Consider the following 22,464-nt stretch of genomic DNA (forward strand, 5'->3'; position numbering starts at 1 on the left):
CACGCAACGGTCACACATACTCCACGCTATGTCCATACGCACTCCACGCAACGGTCACACATACTCCACGCTATGTCCATACGCACTCCACGCAACGGTCACACATACTCCACGCTATGTCCATACGCACTCCACGCAATGGTCACACATACTCCACGCTATGTCCATACGCACTCCACGCAACGGTCACACATACTCCAGCTATGTCCATACGCACTCGACGCAACGGTCACACATACTGTATCCACGCTATGTCCATACGCACTCCACGCAACGGTCACACATACTCCAGCTATGTCCATACGCACTCGACGCAACGGTCACACATACTCCACGCTGTGTCCATACGCACTCGACGCAACGGTCACACATACTCCACGATGTGTCCATACGCACCCCACGCAACGGTCACACATACTCCACGCTATGTCCATACGCAAACCACGCAACGGTCACACATACTCCACGCTATGCCCATACACACTCCACGCAACGGTCACACATACACCACGCTATGCCCATACACACTCCACGCAACGGTCACACATACACCACGCTATGCCCATACACACTCCACGCAACGGTCACACATACACCGCGCTATGCCCATACACACTCCACGCAACAGTCACACATACTCCACGCTATGTCCATACGCACTCCATTCAACGGTCACACATACTCCGCGCAACGTCTATACGCACTCCTTATTTCGGTCACTCACACTTCACTACCCCACTAGCCTACCTTCCGAATTCCTGCTCTGATTCCCACCACTCGGTATAAACTTTTGTTTCTACTTAAATCGCATCTCACACGTACGACCTCTCGAATGATAACGGCAAGACCTTCAACTCCCATCGTTCCCCTTCCACAACCCAAATGTCTCAATCAAACATAATTCCATTACACACGGCCCACACTTCTTACTCGCGTACCTGTGGCGTACTTGCCACCCGTCTCGTGATGTCGCGTGCCGTCGAAGGGGTCCCCGCACAATCCGCACATCCCGTCATACTTCTGTACTTTCTGAAAACATACACACCATCTGATAAGTTGATCATATTGTAAATTAATCTGTTAATTCTCTTGATATATAGCTTATGAGGCCATATTTAGTCGTGTCCCTAGAGGTGTGTGTGTGTTTATGTGTGTGTGCGTGCGTGCGTGCGTGCGTGCGTGCGTTATTTAGTCCAGAGGGTTTCGTGGTATATTTGTGTCGGGTATGTCTGGAGTTTAATAGTAGCGAGGGTAGACAGCTGGCACCATGCATGTTTTTTAATGCACCAGTCAATTGTAACCATGGCCCCCAGGTCCGTGGAATAGCGGGGACTTTGACTTGCGTTCCAGCCAACCCCGGGTAAAATCTCCGCTCTGCGGGGACGAACATATGGTAAAATCCCCGCCAAATGCCCTCCCACCCCAGGGACTTCAGGTTAGGCCCAAATACCCGCTATATTTTTGCGAAGACAAAACCACCGTATTCACCCGGCACTGCGGGGCCACCTGGAAGGTAAAAACACGGCCCTTTTACCCGGCTATCCCCGGTATACCCCCGGACCTGGGGGGGGGGGGGTGGCGGTTTTACAATTGACTGGTGCTTAATCAATCGTTAAACCAGCGAAAGCGTTATATACCACAGATAACGTGGTTTCATGAAAAGAGAGGCACACTTTCCACCGTTACGGTCCAAGAAGTTGATCAAAATGTCCTTGCTCGGTATGCTTTGCAAGCTACCTCGCAAGAAACGCTCATCACTCTTTGAATAAATTGTCCAAAGCTATTGGCGCCATCTGTGACGAGACTTAAGTGTACTTTTGAAAGATCTGATAATATTGAAGTAGAATGTTGTTTGTTTTGTTTTTATGATGTTTCATTTATTAAACAAGAGGCCCAAAAGGGCCTATGCTCTACTGGCATGGCTCTTGTGGTCATTTTCAATCCAGAGCATGTACGTTTGAGTAATAGGCAACAAATATATAGTTCACTTTCAGTGTTTTGGTTAGCTGAAAACGCTGCACGTTCAACATCTGAAGGCAGGAAGTGTTGTAAGCAGATTAGTTGCATGAACTATTTTAATATGTGCCAAGTAAAGGTAATCTGAGGGTAAGAAATATTTGCTTTTAAAACTGTTCTCATCGTCAAAATTTCATTTCTGTAGCCTTAAAAAATAAAAAGTCGGTCAAAGGTCAAAGTCAAGGACATCCGAGGACAACATTAGTGCTTGTTTGCAAAACTGTTCACATGGTCAAAATTTCAATACTGTAGCTTTAAAAATTAATAAGTAAGTCAAAAGGGGTGGGGCCAGCTTTTGCCCAAGGGGCATTATATCAAATGTTTCCAATTGCATCATATGATGCTCCACAACAAATATTAAAGGTATGGGCCTTGTGGTTTGAAACAAGAAGATTTTGAAAATATTTCTTAAATAAGTCTCTAGAAAAATTGTGACACCCAAGGCAGTGCCAGTTATGACCCAAGGGGCATAATTCGAACAACCACTTGCGGGACAATATCCGGGGGAAGGGGGGGGGGGGGGTGATGATCCCAGGGGCATAATTTGAACAAACCTTCACAAGCAATAAATAGACTTCGCTCATGTAAATACTATACAAGTTTCATCGAGATACAATCAAAACTGAAGACTGTATCGTATTCACAAGCAATTGTTTACACAATAGCATTTTTTATACTATCAAGGGCCATAATCTAGGCATGCATGGGCGGATCTGGCTGGTTTTCGAAAGGAACCGAGCTCTAATGGATATCTAGATACTGTACAAGTTTCATCGAGATACAATCAAAACTGAAGACTGTATCGTGTTCACAAGCAATTGTTTACACAATAGCATTTTTTTATACTATCAAGGGCCATAATCTAGGCATGCATGGGCGGATCTGGCTGGTTTTCGAAAGGAACCGAGCTCTAATGGATATCTAGATACTGTACAAGTTTCATCGAGATACAATAACAACTGAAGACTGTATCGTGGTCACAAGCAATTGTTTACAGACGCACGGACGCACGAACGCACGGACGCACGGATGCACATACTACGTACACATTACCATCGCATAAGCTCTTCTGGCCTTTGGCCAATAGAGCTAAATAATCAGAAGTGATGCGTTGTCCATCACCTTAGTTAAAAGTTTTTGTTGTTGTTTTATTCTACTTTTTCGAAATGATAAATTATATCGGTTGTATTCAATAGTTGTATATAAAGAATGACCTAAACAGCATAACCCATTTGCTGTAGCAGTTATGGTGTTGCACAAGAATAAACTAGGGCCTGTATCGCTGTAAACATTTAAATAATACAATGATAAAACAAAAATCCGTATCACATTAAACATACAATTGTTTGTCATCCAACTGAAGTGGGTCATATCTCATTGTACAGTGAGTATGTAGTTGGACATGATTATATAAACAAGTTCCGGGAGGGAAAACATTGTAGTATGTTCAAAACAAAATACTGTATGTTTACAAACATGTCACGTCCAACATTACTACACAGGTATAAAAGCGTATATCATATATATTGATACTACGATGCGACCATGTAGTCGTGTCCACTTGCCTTGCTATGGAAGTTCATATCGTAAATTCTGATGGTGTGACCATATTGTCTTGTCCACTTGTTATGGAAGCGCAAAACGTATATATTGATGATGTGTCTAACACACTTGTTACGGAAATCGAAACGTATACGCTGAAAATGTTACCATGTAGTTTTGTCGATTTGTTACGGAAGCGCATATCGTATATACTGTTGGTGTGACCATGTATTCTTGTGGACTTGTTACGGAAGCGTATATCGTTTATACTGAGGATGTGACCATGTATTCTTGTCGATTTGTTACGGAAGCGCATATCGTATATAAAGATGATGTGATCGTGTATTCGTTTAGACTTGTGATGGAAGCGCATATCAAATATAATGCTGATGTAATTATGTTTTCTTGTCCACTTTTGATGGACAAATCGAATATCGTATATACTGTTGATGTGATCATGTATTCTTGTCCACCTGTTACGGAAGCGCATTACATATATAATTTTGATGTGACCATGTATCTGTGTCCACCTGTTACGGAAACGCATATGGTTAATAATATTGGTGTGATTGATGTATTCGTGTCCACTTGTTACCGAAGCGCATATCTTTTACGTACTGTTGACGTGATCATGTATACGTGTCCACTTGTTACGGGAGCGCATATTATATATACTGAAGATGTGGTCGTGATGTCGTGTTCACTTGTTACGGAAGCGCATAGCGTATATACTGTTGATGTGACCATGTTGCTTTGTCCACCTGTTACGGAAGCGCATATCGTATATACTGTTGATGTGACCATGTTGCCTTGTCCACCTGTTACGGAAGCGCATAGCGTATATACTGTTGATGTGACCATCTTGTCTTGTCCACCTGTTACGGAAGCGCATAGCGTATATACTGTTGGTGTGACCATGTTGCCTTGTCCACCTGTTACGGAAGCGCATAGCGTATATACTGTTGATGTGACCATCTTGCTTGTCCACCTGTTACGGAAGCGCATATCGTATAAACTGATTACGTAACAATGTTGTCTTGTCGACTTGTGATGGAAGCGCATATCGTATATACTGATTATGTGATCATGGGGATGGTGTCTTGGGGAATAAACATAAATAAAGCTGCCATACCTTTACTTAAATAATTAGTTAAATACTGAAAATATTCAACATACATGTTTTAACAAAACAACAACAGATACAACCGCAACATCGTTGATAAACATGCTCACCGTGCGTGTCAAATTACTTTGTATTACCTCGTCTTTTTCGACGGTCATATAATATAAACAGACACTATTCAAACTCATTATGTAACACAGTTCAATAATTTATTTGGAGTGATATTCTGAGTTTTAAAAAGGATCAAGAGTAATCGAAATAGACTTCTTGAACATATTCAAAATTGCCTACAATAATGACACACCAACAAGACTACGGCTCAAGACAGGGACCATGCAGGTCTGGATGTAATATTGAATGCTTTTACAGTAAGTTACCCATGGTCTATACAGAATATAAAATGATTCTAGAAAGTCAGCTATCGTTTTGCCAGCCGTGGTATTTTCCAAAAAGATAAAATGCTCATTAACAACATTAATAATTTAAAACATATGTTTTTAACATTTTGTCCAACGACGCCGGACATTGAAAATGATGCATTGTTTGCAGACCCACGGAAGTAAATGTATTTTGTTACTGCATCAAAATAGATTAACAGGGCTTCAAAACTTCATGGGCAAAAGGGATAAACAAAACTGGTGAGACTGACATCAATTTAGTTCAAAAGTGTTCTATACATTTCTGAGGTACAGATGCTATTTTTATAAAATCTATGTCATTTTCATGATAAAGCCATCATCCGGGTATCTACACTATATCGACCTGAAGTGTAATGTCACATAACAAGTTGTCCACATTATGTCGATCTGAAGTGTAATGTCACATAACAAGTTGTCCACATTATGTCGACCTGAAGTGTAATGTCACATAACAAGTTGTCCACATTATGTCGACCTGAAGTGTAATGTCACATAACAAGTTGTCCACATTATGTCGACCTAACGAGTTATATCATATAACAAGTTGTCAGCATTATATCGACCTGACGAGTAATATCATATAACAAGTTGTCAACATTATATCGACCTGACGAGTTACATTATATAACAAGTTGTCAACATTATATCGACCTAACGAGTTACATTATATAACAAGTTGTCAACATTATATCGACCTGACGAGTTACATTATATAACAAGTTCTCAGCATTATATCGACCTGACGAGTTATATCATATAACAAGTTGTCAACATTATATCGACCTGACGAGTTATATCATATAACAAGTTGTCAACATTATATCGACCTGACGAGTTACATTATATAACAAGTTGTCAACATTATATCGACCTGACGAGTTACATTATATAACAAGTTGTCAACATTATATCGACCTAACGAGTTACATTACATAACAAGTTGTCAACATTATATCGACCTAACGAGTTATATCATATAACAAGTTGTCAACATTATATCGACCTGACGAGTTACATTATATAACAAGTTGTCAACATTATATCGACCTGACGAGTTATATCATATAACAAGTTGTCAACATTATATCGACCTGACGAGTTACATTATATAACAAGTTGTCAACATTTTATCGACCTAACGAGTTACATTATATAACAAGTTGTCAACATTTTATCGACCTAACGAGTTATATCATATAACAAGTTGTCAACAATATATAGACTTGACGAGTTACATTATATAGCAAGTTGTCAACATTATTAAGACTTGACAAGTTATATAACAACAAGTTGTCAACATTGTATCGACTTGACGAGTGATATCACATTACAATTACTTTCATATAGAGTCGATTTGACGTGTTATTTCTCTACAAGTTGTTCACATAATGTCGACTGGAAGAGTAATACAAGTATTGTAAGTGAGTTGTTATTGTAAGTAAGTGGCATTCTTATTCAAAATCAGTACATAAATATGTATAACAAACATCAATTTTGACTGATAAACCTTTAACTATTTACTAAATAATGCATTTGTGGCAAATCTTGATTACTGATAACGAGATTGTAACAGTGTATTTTATAGCAGAAAGCGTATTTTTTTTTAATGATTGGTGAATGCATAAATACATACTGTGATCTACATTAGTCATATAAAGTAGAGTTTTATATATGCTCGTTACTTTCGTTATCCCTCATAAGAACCATTGTTTTCAACCTTTTCAACATTTATTCATCCGTTTTGAATATTAAAACCATAGTATTAATTGTGATAAATATTTTTTGGGAATAAGAGTGCATCATTAAATGACACACTACCTGTGCACGGTTCGTTCTTCCCATGGACTCGTTGGGGGTTACGTTATCTTACAAGCACGGTAGGAAGATAAAGAGTATCAGCAGATCCAGAGCATGTAGAGCTACATACCTAAGGACTAAACCCCAAGTTAACAGAAAATAAAGTTGGAGTGGCCCTAGGTGTAAAGGCGCGACACACAATGTCCACACGTTCTTCAACAGTTGAAAGGGGGTCTACGCGGCTCTAACTCCACTTCTAGTCTCCTTACTCGTAGATTGTTTTAATGGCATTATGATAGAAAAAAACAAGCACAAATTATATCAGAGCACATCAGAATAACCATTTCAAATTTTCTCTAATCCAATCAACATGTTTTTCCCCAAACCCCACACAACTAATAAAGCAAATAATCTACAGTTAAGAAAAAAAGGCCCCTGAAGACTCGAGTTAGGGTCGGGTGCAGCGACGCTATAAGTTATTCGAATGAAACTTGGATCAATTGTTACCAGAGACACTACGCTCGTGTATAGCAGTGCCTAAAACCACATTTTAAAACGCGTGTGCCTCTTTTTCGAAAGAAAATCAATCAAAAAAGGATAAATGCAAATCGGTTTGCTATTTTCCTTTGAATGTTTACATTGTTTTCAAATTGATTTGTGAATACATGTATTTCGATTTTATTTTTTATGAAGTTGTTAAAAATTATTTTCGGATTTTCGATCAAACAAAGCATATTCGAAATACATATCAATGTAGCACTAACATACAACACAAAAGGCAAAGCTAAGCCACTGGTGAACGATGTTCACCAGGTGAAAAATATCACAAACATACACTGAAACAAAAAATTATGTTCCATAAATTTATTAACAAATGAGTGATGCGACATTGTTATATTTGTAATGGAGTTTTGTTATGGACTGTTTAAAATATCTGAACTACACGTTGGAAAATTATTCAGACAGACAGTTCTTGAACACATTTGTCTTAAGTTTGTCCTCAACGCCTCGGTTGACAATTTGAAGATGTTTTACAGAACTATCATCGATTTGTCATGAGTCTCACAGTCACGACTGTCATACTCAACAAAAGGTTAATTCAACTTTTCCAACAAGTGTACCATTCATTACTACATGATGTTAAATTTTAGTTTGCCGTCAATAATGATTTAAATGTCAATAACACTAACGTTAACATGACAGTGATCAAATACCGGAAGCCGTTGTATGGCATGTTGAATCACGTTTTATAATGAACGTCTTGACCCCCACCACTCCCACACAAACATACACGCGCACGCACGCACACGCACGCATGCGCGCGCGTACGCACGCACGCACGAACGCACGCACACACACACACACACACGAACGCACGCACAAACATGCATCCTTACCCCCTTACCCACCTGTTTACTTCATGCGGTCTTCGCGGTCAAAACAACAGTTCATACTACCGGCAGTTATTTTGGTCGTGTTCTTTCATTCTTGCTGTCTCTATGCTCTATATATACATGCATGTTATTCGTCGCGCCGCTGACTAGTACAAACCTATCGCATTATATTTGTTTATGCAAATCGACCTGTTGTACATGCAAATGGCATAAAATACAAGTCTGTGGTGTCAAGAATTACCGGTATTGAAATATGATAAAAACACGGAAGACTGTCAACGCATGCTTTGTGGTTTAATTATTTATTCCAATTTCAAAATTCAAAATGCTAAATTAGCCATGATTTAAGAGCTACGTACATTCCGGGATTATAATCTCGGAAAATGAGAATGTATTAACCTTTGTTAGACTACCAAAATATCACAAAATTCATCTCATTTTCAGCAAATATTGACATTATGAATTGCGATCATATTATTTACAATCTTTGCATTTCATGATACATTTTTAACATTTTCATCTGGTCATTATCCGCCGAAATTGAGCACATCCCCCAACACTACACAGCGTATTTGTCCCTTCTCTGTCTCTCTCTTTTTCTCTCTGAATTCTTCGACACAATAAGTAAGAGAAATCCTTGATACAAGACCACGGCTTTACCGGTTAAGTACATCTCGACAATCAGATGTAGCACGCACAGGGTCGGCAATTGACAACTTTGAGGAAATAATAGAATCTGATATTTTCTATAATACATCGAGTCGAAACTTTATGTGTTTCACTGTTCCCTGACAACATCTAAAGAGACAATATTACACATACAAGACATTTGAGTAAAACATACGAAAAGCTTTCCGTCTTGTGTACATGTGAGGCAGTGTCAAGGTGACCGTTTTTTAATTGAAGTCATATCCGGTAAAAGTGCACGAGTAAAAGCGGAAAAAAACACATTTGAAAGCAGCTAAAAATGGAAACGGCCATAATGTGTTTAAGTACCGACAGTAAGTCAGAGACTGCTAATAACAATGATGAATGTTTTGGTTTATTCGCGCATACAGAAAAAAAACCCAGAGTAGCAAGAATTGAGGAAAATTCCTGCTTGAAGAACAAGCAATTGAAAGACAATGTAATGTGTAGGATTTGTTATGATGCCATTTCTTGATTATGACAGCGTGTATGTTGTGGTCAATGTATCCCTGCCCTGAAGATGTGCCCGGTTTATAGGTCAAAGGTCAAGGGCATGGCGTTGTGTATGGAATGACTAGTATTTTAGAAGAACCTGGCAAATAATTGGTTCAGTTTTGTTTGATCTAGTGTTTTATCCTGTTCTTGTTAGCCACTGGTACACATAATAATGTAAAACACATACCAATGGATCACAATAATGTCAAACACATACCAACGCGTTAATGTCGAACACATACCAAAATCATAATAATGTCAAACACATACAAAAGCGATAAAGTCAAACACATACATAACTTGAAAAAAAGTTAAATAGTTAAATCAAACATCAACATGGCATTTATAACATTTCAATTCCTTTTTTTTAAAAACAGTTTACCGAGAAAGAAAGAAAATAAGTTGAGTTCCTTTCACTAATACTGCTTTATTTGTTAATTATCTACTTACTCTAACAAATTCAAAATACTCTGTGGTACGAAACAGTCCTTGCGTTAAATGACATGGAATACGCAATGGGGCTAAATAAATCCACCTCAAGACATACGGCAGCTAGTCCGGGGTTAAATCTCTCATATAAACGCGACACTAGACAGAGGCTTAATCTCGGCATGTAAACGCGATACTAGATATTGCGCTTAAATATGCTAGAAGGAAATATCTTTTGAAAAATTAGAAAACGTGTTGAAAGCAGACGTTTTCATATCATTTCTGCGAAAAGCTTCAAACTATTTTTCTGCATTGATTAATTTAAGTTTATTCAAGAGTTTTAACACGCAAATATGAACTGAGTGCGTGCATCATTCAGCTCACAAAAGTGCAGTTTTTATGAAGACGTTTGAAATGCCTATCAATGCATCGATCTATTTCCAGTTTACCTACTTCTTAAATGTCGGGAAAATATAAACACTTATTGTACCGAGTACCAACGTATCCTGTTTTGACTTGCGAATTAATGCATGTCACCTTACTTCTACCACTACTAACCATTGTCGCATTGTATAGTTGTACGTCATAAATGCATGCTTTACACACAATGATGAATAAAAAAGATTTATTTGACATAACTCGTTTCCGCCTTGTTTAAAATTGAATAAAAAAGTACTCCTCATTTGTCGCACAATGGACAATTTATTTAACAAAGTAGTGAAGCCTTACATTGAAGTAGTTTTCACTTTATCGAAATTGTTGTTTATCCGGATGATGATGATGATGATGATGATGATGGTGGTGGTGGTGGCGGTAGTGACGACGACGACAACGATGACGATGATGATGATGATGATGATTGTGGTGGTGGTGGTGGTGGTGGTTGTGAAGACGACGACGATGACGATACCGATGATGATGATGATGATGATGATGGTGGTGGTGGTGGTGGTGACGACGACGACGACGATGACGATACCGACGATGACGATACCGACGATGACGATACCGATAATGATGATGATGACGATGATGATGGTGGTGGTGATGGTGGTGGTGGATGTGAAGACGACGACGATGACGATACCGATGATGATGATGATGATGATGATGATCTAACAAGTTAAAGTTGAAATGGCGGCGTAACTGATGTGACTTCCAGATTCGGTGGTAAATGACGGTGATGATGTAACCAGACGAATAGATGTATTGTCATTTCTTTATTCTAGCATAAAACCCCGTGAATAATTGGGCTCACAGTTATATTGGGGAAAGATGTACGTGCTGACAGTTTGTCATTACATTCGTAGTTCTTTTTCTAGCATGTCATAATGTATACATTTTAAAATCAGTCACAGTTTCTGCTACATGACCGAAAAATGACTTAAACAATTGTCAATTGCCGTAATATCACTGACCTTGTATATAATGTTGTGACGTTTATACTGTTTGAGGTGCGATTTATACCATTTTTATTGCCATGACAACTGATGTTCTTTACACAATAGTGTGTGTGTGTATTTATAGTCCGATTGCTAAGGTCATAACAAATTTAGCATACGATAAAAACAGTTTATCTTTTATATATTTTCAGACAATATCAAATCAAAATATACCAAGGCCCACTTTATATGTTTTGATATAGTTTCCGTAGCTGCTGCTGTTGAAACTGACCAGAGGTTTTATTTTTGAACAGCAAATAACACCTAAAATAAACACTAAGTTTCAAGTCAAGTGCTGAGGTCCACTTTGGTTTTTACATTTCAAAATCCTGAACATTAACAAAAAATTGCCCTTCACTTTATGACGATGATAACAATTGTCAATGACGCACAATAGCGTATCATTCAAGTGAACAAATGAAGCAAAGATTACTTAATGTATGCCTTGGTGTTTTTTTTTGCCAGCGCTGATGATAACAAAAAGTATTTCCACAAACTAACTCGAACACTAAAAACACTGAATTAACAAAACATTTTGAATCCACAGACGCTGATACCGAGCCACCTGAAATCCATATACGCTCATACTGACACACATGGAACTAACAAGCCCTGGTAATGAACAGCATGTAATACACAGTCAAACTGGTAAAATCCAAATACTACATGTGATACTGACACACATGGAACTAACAAGCCCTGGTAATGAACAGCATGTAATACACAGTCAAACTGCTGAAATCCACATACTACATGTGATGATGACACACATGGAATGAACGATCCCTGGTAATGAGCAGCATGTAATACATACAGTCAAACTGCTGAAATCTACATACTACATGTGATACTGACACACATGGAACAAACGATCCCTGGTAATGAGCAGCATGTAATACACACAGTCAAACTGGTAAAATCCACATACTACATGTGATACTGACACACATGGAATTAACGATCCCTGGTAATGAGCAGCATGTAATACACACAGTCAAACTGCTGAAATCCACATATTACATGTGATACTGACACACATGGAATTAACGATCCCTGGTAATGAGCAGCATGTAATACACACAGTCACACTGCTGAAATCCACATACTACATGTGATACTGACACACATGGAATTAACGATCCCTGGTAATGAGCAGCATGTAATACATACAGTCAAACTGCTGAAATCTACATACTACATGTGATACTGACACACATGGAACAAACGATCCCTGGTAATGAGCAGCATGTAATACACACAGTCAAACTGGTAAAATCCACATACTACATGTGATACTGACACACATGGAATTAACGATCCCTGGTAATGAGCAGCATGTAATACACACAGTCAAACTGCTAAAATCCACATATTACATGTGATACTGACACACATGGAATTAACGATCCCTGGTAATGAGCAGCATGTAATACACACAGTCACACTGCTGAAATCCACATACTACATGTGATACTGACACACATGGAATTAACGATCCCTGGTAATGAGCAGCATGTAATACATACAGTCAAACTGGTAAAATCTACATACTACATGTGATACTGACACACATGGAATTAACGAGCCCTGGTAATGAGCAGCATGTAATACATACAGTCAAACTGCTGAAATCCACATACTACATGTGATACTGACACACATGGAATTAACGAGCCCTGGTAATGAGCAGCATGTAATACACACAGTCAAACTGCTGAAATCCACATACTACATGTGATACTGACACACATGGAATTAACGATCCCTGGTAATGAGCAGCATGTAATACACACAGTAAAAATGCTGAAATCCACATACTACATGTGATACTGACACACTTGGAATTAACGATCCCTGGTAATGAGCAGCATGTAATACATACAGTCAAACTGCTGAAATCTACATACTACATGTGATACTGACACACATGGAATTAACGATCCCTGGTAATGAACAGCATGTAATACACACAGTCACACTGCTGAAATCCACATACTACATGTGATACTGACACACATGGAATTAACGATCCCTGGTAATGAGCAGCATGTAATACACACAGTCACACTACTGAAATCCACATACTACATGTGATACTGACACACATGGAATTAACGATCCCTGGTAATGAGCAGCATGTAATACATACAGTCAAACTGGTAAAATCTACATACTACATGTGATACTGACACACATGGAATTAACGAGCCCTGGTAATGAGCAGCATGTAATACATACAGTCAAACTGCTGAAATCCACATACTACATGTGATACTGACACACATGGAATTAACGAGCCCTGGTAATGAGCAGCATGTAATACACACAGTCAAACTGCTGAAATCCACATACTACATGTGATACTGACACACATGGAATTAACGATCCCTGGTAATGAGCAGCATGTAATACACACAGTAAAAATGCTGAAATCCACATACTACATGTGATACTGACACACTTGGAATTAACGATCCCTGGTAATGAGCAGCATGTAATACACACAGTAAAAATGCTGAAATCCACATACTACATGTGATACTGACACACTTGGAATTAACGATCCCTGGTAATGAGCAGCATGTAATACAAACAGTCAAACTGCTGAAATCTACATACTACATGTGATACTGACACACATGGAATTAACGATCCCTGGTAATGAACAGCATGTAATACACACAGTCACACTGCTGAAATCCACATACTACATGTGATACTGACACACATGGAATTAACGATCCCTGGTAATGAGCAGCACGTAATACACACAGTCACACTGCTGAAATCCACATACTACATGATATACTGACACACATGGAATAAACGATCCCTGGTAATGAGCAGCATGTAATACATACAGTCAAACTGGTGAAATCCACATACTACATGTGATACTGACACACATGGAATTAACGATCCCTGGTAATGAGCAGCATGTAATACATACAGTCAAACTGGTGAAATCCACATACTACATGTGATACTGACACACATGGAATTAACGATCCCTGGTAATGAGCAGCATGTAATACACACAGTCAAACTGCTGAAATCCACATACTACATGTGATACTGACACACATGGAATTAACGATCCCTGGTAATGAGCAGCATGTAATACACACAGTCAAACTGCTGAAATCTACATACTACATGTGATACTGACACACATGGAACTAACGATCTCTGGTAATGAGCAGCATGCAATACACACAGTCAAACTGCTGAAATCCACATACTACATGTGATACTGACACACATGGAACTAACGATACCTGGTAATGAGCAGCATGTAATACACACAGTCAAACTGCTGAAATCCACATACTACATGTGATACTGACACACATGGAACTAACGATCCCTGGTAATGAGCAGCATGTAATACACACAGTCAAACTGCTAAAATCCACTTACTACATGTGATACTGACACACATGGAATTAACGATCCCTGGTAATAGGCAGCATGTAATACACACAGTCAAACTGCTGAAATCCACATACTACATGTGATACTGACACACATGGAATTAACGATCCCTGGTAATGAGCAGCATGTAATACACACAGTCAAACTGCTGAAATCCACATACTACATGTGATACTGACACACATGGAATTAACGATCCCTGGTAATGAGCAGCATGTAATACACACAGTCAAACTGCTGAAATCCACATACTACATGTGATACTGACACACATGGAATTAACGATCCCTGGTAATGAGCAGCATGCAATACACACAGTCAAACTGCTGAAATCCACATACTACATGTGATACTGACACACATGAAATGAACGATCCCTGGTAATGAGCAGCATGTAATACAAACAGTCAAACTGGTGAAATCCACATACTACATGTGATACTGACACACATGGAATTAACGAGCCCTGGTAATGAGCAGCATGTAATACACACAGTCAAACTGGTGAAATCCACATACTACATGTGATACTGACACACATGGAATTAACGATCCCTGGTAATGAGCAGCATGTAATACACACAGTCAAACTGGTGAAATCTACATACTACATGTGATACTGACACACATGGAATTAACGATCCCTGGTAATGAGCAGCATGTAATACACACAGTCAAACTGCTGAAATCCACATACTACATGTGATACTGACACACATGGAATTAACGATCCCTGGTAATAAGCAGCATGTAATACACAAAGTCAAACTGGTGAAATCCACATACTACATGTGATACTGACACACATGAAATGAACGATCCCTGGTAATGAGCAGCATGTAATACATACAGTCAAACTGGTAAAATCCACATACTACATGTGATACTGACACACTTGGAATTAACGATCCCTGGTAATGAGCAGCATGTAATGCACACAGTCAAACTGCTGAAATCCACATACTACATGTGATACTGACACACATGGAATTAACGATCCCTGGTAATGAGCAGCATGCAATACACACAGTCAAACTGCTGAAATCCACATACTACATGTGATACTGACACACATGGAATTAACGATCCCTGGTAATGAGCAGCATGTAATACACACAGTCAAACTGCTGAAATCCACATACTACATGTGATACTGACACACATGAAATGAACGATCCCTGGTAATGAGCAGCATGTAATACAAACAGTCAAACTGGTGAAATCCACATACTACATGTGATACTGACACACATGGAATTAACGATCCCTGGTAATGAGCAGCATGTAATACACACAGTCAAACTGGTGAAATCTACATACTACATGTGATACTGACACACATGGAATTAACGATCCCTGGTAATGAGCAGCATGTAATACACACAGTCAAACTGGTGAAATCTACATACTACATGTGATACTGACACACTTGGATTTAACAAATGTTGAAACTTGGAAAAAATGGAATTATCGAATGCTTATATAACCATTTATAGACACATGGAATCTATAAAGGCTAATAATGAAACATGTTGAATCTATTAACGCTAATACGGAGACACATGGAATCTATAAACGCTTATACTGAGACACTCAGTATCTATGAACGCTGATACTGAGACACATGGAATCTATAGACGCTGATACCTAGACACTTGGAATGTATTAATGCTGATACTGAGAAACCTGGAATCTATAAACGCTGATACCGAGAAACCTGGAATCTATAAACGCTAATACTGAGACACTTGGAATCTATAAACGCTGATACTGAGACACATGGAATCTATAAACGCTGATACCTAGACACCTGGAATCTTTTAATGCTTATACTGAGACACCTGGAATTTATTAATGCTGATACTGAGACACATGGAATCTATAAACGCTGATACTGAGACACTCAGAATCTATGAACGCTGATACTGAGACACATGGAATCTATTGATGCTGATACTAAGACATTTGGAATCTATAAATGCTGATACTGAGACACTTGGAATCTATAAACGCTGATACTGAGACACATGGAATCTATAAACGCTGATACCTAGACACCTGGAATCTTTTAATGCTGATACTGAGACACCTGGAATTTATTAATGCTGATACTGAGACACATGGAATCTATAAACGCTGATACTGAGACACATGGAATCTATTAACGCTGATACTGAGACACTTGGAATCTATAAACGCTGATACTGAGACACATGGAATCTATAAACGCTGATACTGAGACACTTGGAATCTATAAACGCTGATACTGAGACACATGGAATCTATAAACGCTGATACCTAGACACCTGGAATCTTTTAATGCTGATACTGAGACACCTGGAATTTATTAATGCTGATACTGAGACACATGGAATCTATTAACGCTGATACTGAGACACCTTGAATTTATTAATGCTGATACTGAGACACATGGAATCTATAAACGCTGATACCTAGACACATGGAATCTAATAATGCTGATACTGATACACATGGAATCTATAAACGCTGATACTGGAGACACATGGAATCTATAAACGCTTATACTGAGACACATGGAATCTATAAACGCTGATACTGAGACACATGGAATCTATAAACGCTGATACTGAGACACATGGAATCTATAAACGCTGATACTGAGACACTTGGAATCTATAAACGCTGATAAAGAGACACATGGAATCTATAAACGCTGATACTGAGACACATGGAAGCTATAAACGCTGATACTGAGACACTTGGAATCTATAAACGCTTATACTGAGACACATGGAATCTATAAACGCTGATACTGAGACACTTGGAATCTATAAACGCTAATAAAGAGACACATGGAATCTATAAACGCTGATACCTAGACACATGGAATCTAATAGTGCTGATACTGATACACATGGAATCTATAAACGCTGATACTGGAGACACATGGAATCTAATAATGCTGATACTGATACACATGGAATCTATAAACGCTGATACTGAGACGCATGGAATCTATAAATGCTGATACTGAAACACATGGAATCTATTAATGCTGATACTGAGACACTTGGAATCTATAAACGCTTATACTGAGACACATGGAATCTATTAATGCTGATACTGAGACACTTGGAATCTATAAATGCTGATACTGAGAAACCTGGAATCTATTAACGCTTATACGGAGACACTTGGAATCTATAAACGCTTATACTGAGACACATGGAATCTATAAACGCTGATACTGAGACACATGGAATCTATAAACGCTGATACTGAGACACATGGAATCTATAAACGCTTATACGGAGACACATGGAATCTATAAACGCTGATACTGAGACACATGGAATCTATTAATGCTGATACCTAGACACATGGAATCTATTAATGCTGATACTGAGAAACCTGGAATCTATTAACGCTTATACTGAGACACATGGAAACTATAAACGCTGATACTGAGACACATGGAATCTATTAATGCTGAAAGTGAGACACCTGGAATTTATTAATGCTTATACTGAGACACTTGGAATCTATAAACGCTGATACTGAGACACATGGAATCTATAAACGCTGATACTGAGACACATGGAATCTATAAACGCTGATACCTAGACACCTGGAATCTTTTAATGCTGATACTGAGACACCTGGTATTTATTAATGCTGATACTGAGACACATGGAATCTATTATTGCTGATACTGAGACACCTTGAATTTATTAATGCTGATACTGAGACACATGGAATCTATAAACGCTGATACCTAGACACATGGAATCTAATAATGCTGATACTGATACACATGGAATCTATAAACGCTGATACTGGAGACACATGGAATCTATAAACGCTTATACTGAGACACATGGAATCTATAAACGCTGATACTGAGACACATGGAATCTATAAACGCTGATACTGAGACACATGGAATCTATAAACGCTGATACTGAGACACTTGGAATCTATAAACGCTGATAAAGAGACACATGGAATCTATAAACGCTGATACTGAGACACATGGAAGCTATAAACGCTGATACTGAGACACTTGGAATCTATAAACGCTTATACTGAGACACATGGAATCTATAAACGCTGATACTGAGACACTTGGAATCTATAAACGCTAATAAAGAGACACATGGAATCTATAAACGCTTATACCTAGACACATGGAATCTAATAGTGCTGATACTGATACACATGGAATCTATAAACGCTGATACTGTAGACACATGGAATCTATAAACGCTGATACTGAGACACATGGAATCTATAAACGCTGATACCTAGACACATGGAATCTAATAATGCTGATACTGATACACATGGAATCTATAAACGCTGATACTGAGACACATGGAATCTATAAACGCTGATACTGAGACACTTGGAATCTATAAACGCTGATACCTAGACACTTGGAATCTTTTAATGCTGATACTGAAACACATGGAATCTATTAATGCTGATACTGAGACACTTGGAATCTATAAACGCTTATACTGAGACACATGGAATCTATTAATGCTGATACTGAGACACTTGGAATCTATAAATGCTGATACTGAGAAACCTGGAATCTATTAACGCTTATACGGAGACACTTGGAATCTATAAACGCTTATACTGAGACACATGGAATCTATAAACGCTGATACTGAGACACATGGAATCTATTAACGCTGATACTGAGACACATGGAATCTCTAAACGCTTATACTGAGACACATGGAATCTATAAACGCTGATACTGAGACACATGGAATCTATTAATGCTGATACCTAGACACATGGAATCTATTAATGCTGATACTGAGAAACCTGGAATCTATTAACGCTTATACTGAGACACATGGAAACTATAAACGCTGATACTGAGACACATGGAATCTATTAATGCTGAAACTGAGACACCTGGAATTTATTAATGCTTATACTGAGACACTTGGAATCTATAAACGCTTATACTGAGACACATGGAATTTATTAATGTTGATACTGACACACATGGAATCTATAAACGCTGATACCTAGACACATGGAATCTATTAATGCTGATACTGAGACACATGGAATTTATTAATGCTGATACTGAGACACCTGGAATTTATTGATGCTGATACTGAGACACTTGGAATCTATAAACGCTTATACTGAGACACATGGAATCTATTAATGTTGTTACTGAGACACATGGAATCTATTAATGCTGATACTGAGACACATGGAATTTATTAATGCTTATACTGAGACACATGGAATCTATAAACGCTGATACTGAGACACTTGGAATCTATTAATGCTGATACTGAGACACCTGGAATTTATTAATGCTTATACTGAGACACTTGGAATCTATTAATGCTGATACTGAGACACATGGAATTTATTAATGCTTATACTGAGACACTTGGAATCTATAAACGCTTATACTGAGACACATGGAATTTATTAATGTTGATACTGACACACATGGAATCTATTAATGTTGATACTGAGACACATGGAATCTATAAACGCTGATACCTAGACACATGGAATCTATTAATGCTGATACTGGAGACACATGGAATCTCTAAACGCTTATACTGAGACACATGGAATCTATAAACGCTGATACTGAGACACCTGGAATTTATAAATGCTGATACTGAGACACTTGGAATCTATTAATGCTGATACTGGAGACACATGGAATCTATAAACGCTTATACTGAGACACATGGAATCTATAAACGCTTATACTGAGACACATGGAATCTATTAACGCTGATACTGAGACACTTGGAATCTATTAATGCTGTTACTGAGACACATGGAATCTATTAACGCTGATACTGAGACACTTGGAATCTATTAATGCTGATACTGAGACACCTGGAATTTATTAATGCTGATACTGAGACACTTGGAATCTATAAACGCTTATACTGAGACACATGGAATTTATTAATGTTGTTACTAAGACACATGGAATCTATTAATGCTGATACTGAGACACATGGAATCTATAAACGCTGATACCTAGACACATGGAATCTATTAATGCTGATACGGAGACACTTGGAATCTATAAACGCTTATACTGAGACACATGGAATCTATAAACGCTGATACTGAGACACATGGAATTTATTAATGCTGTTACTGAGACACATGGAATCTATTAATGCTGTTACTGAGACACATGGAATCTATTAATGCTGATACTGAGACACATGGAATCTATTAATGCTGTTACTGAGACAAATGGAATCTATTAATGCTGATACGGAGACACTTGGAATCTATAAACGCTTATACTGAGACACATGGAATCTATAAACGCTGATACTGAGACACATGGAATCTATTAATGCTGATACGGAGACACTTGGAATCTATAAACGCTTATACTGAGGCACATGGAATCTATAAACGCTTATACTGAGACACATGGAATCTATAAACGCTGATACTGAGACACATGGAATTTATTAATGTTGTTACTGAGACACATGGAATCTATTAATGCTGTTACTGAGACACATGGAATCTATTAATGCTGATACTGAGACACATGGAATCTATTAATGCTGTTACTGAGACAAATGGAATCTATTAATGTTGATACTGAGACACATGGAATCTATTAATGTTGATACTGAGACACATGGAATCTATAAACGCTGATACCTAGACACATGGAATCTATTAATGCTGATACGGAGACACTTGGAATCTATAAACGCTTATACTGAGGCACATGGAATCTATAAACGCTTATACTGAGACACATGGAATCTATAAACGCTGATACTGAGACACATGGAATTTATTAATGCTGTTACTGAGACACATGGAATCAATTAATGCTGTTACTGAGACACATGGAATCTATTAATGCTGATACTGAGACACATGGAATCTATTAATGCTGATACTGAGACACTTGGAATCTATAAACGCTGATACTGAGACAAATGGAATCTATAAACGCTGATACTGAGACAAATGGAATCTATTAATGTTGATACTGAGACACATGGAATCTATTAATGTTGATACTGAGACACATGGAATCTATAAACGCTGATACCTAGACACATGGAATCTATTAATGCTGATACGGAGACACTTGGAATCTATAAACGCTTATACTGAGGCACATGGACTCTTTAAACGCTTATACTGAGACACATGGAATCTATAAACGCTGATACTGAGACACATGGAATTTATTAATGTTGATACTGAGACACGTGGAATCTATTAATGCTGATACGGAGACACTTGGAATCTATAAACGCTTATACTGAGGCACATGGACTCTTTAAACGCTAATAAAGAGACACATGGAATCTATAAACGCTGATACCTAGACACATGGAATCTATTAATGTTGATACTGAGACACTTGGAATCTATAAACGCTTATACTGAGACACATGGAATTTATTAATGCTGATACTGAGAAACCTGGAATTTATTAACGCTGATACGGAGACACATGGAATCTATAAACGCTGATACCTAGACACATGGAATCTAATAATGCTGATACGGAGACACTTGGAATCTATAAACGCTTATACTGAGACACTTGGAATCTATAAACGCTGATACTGAGACACATGGAATTTATTAATGTTGTTACTGAGACACATGGAATCTATTAATGCTGATACTGAGACACATGGAATCTA

General features: G+C 38.1%; 1 protein-coding gene across 1 annotated transcript in view; it reads right to left on the reverse strand.

Moving 5' to 3' along the window:
- The window catches only part of LOC128221552 (uncharacterized), a 76,055-nt gene that overhangs the window by 37,281 nt on the left and 16,310 nt on the right, over nt 1-22,464 (reverse strand). Inside the window, exon 2 of the mRNA XM_052930158.1 lies at nt 939-1,029. Within this exon, the coding sequence (XP_052786118.1) occupies nt 939-1,029 (91 nt within the window). The remainder of the gene's footprint in view (nt 1-938; nt 1,030-22,464) is intronic.

This window comes from Mya arenaria, chromosome 16 (assembly GCF_026914265.1).
Source record: "Mya arenaria isolate MELC-2E11 chromosome 16, ASM2691426v1".
NCBI classification, from domain to species: Eukaryota; Metazoa; Mollusca; class Bivalvia; order Myida; family Myidae; genus Mya; species Mya arenaria.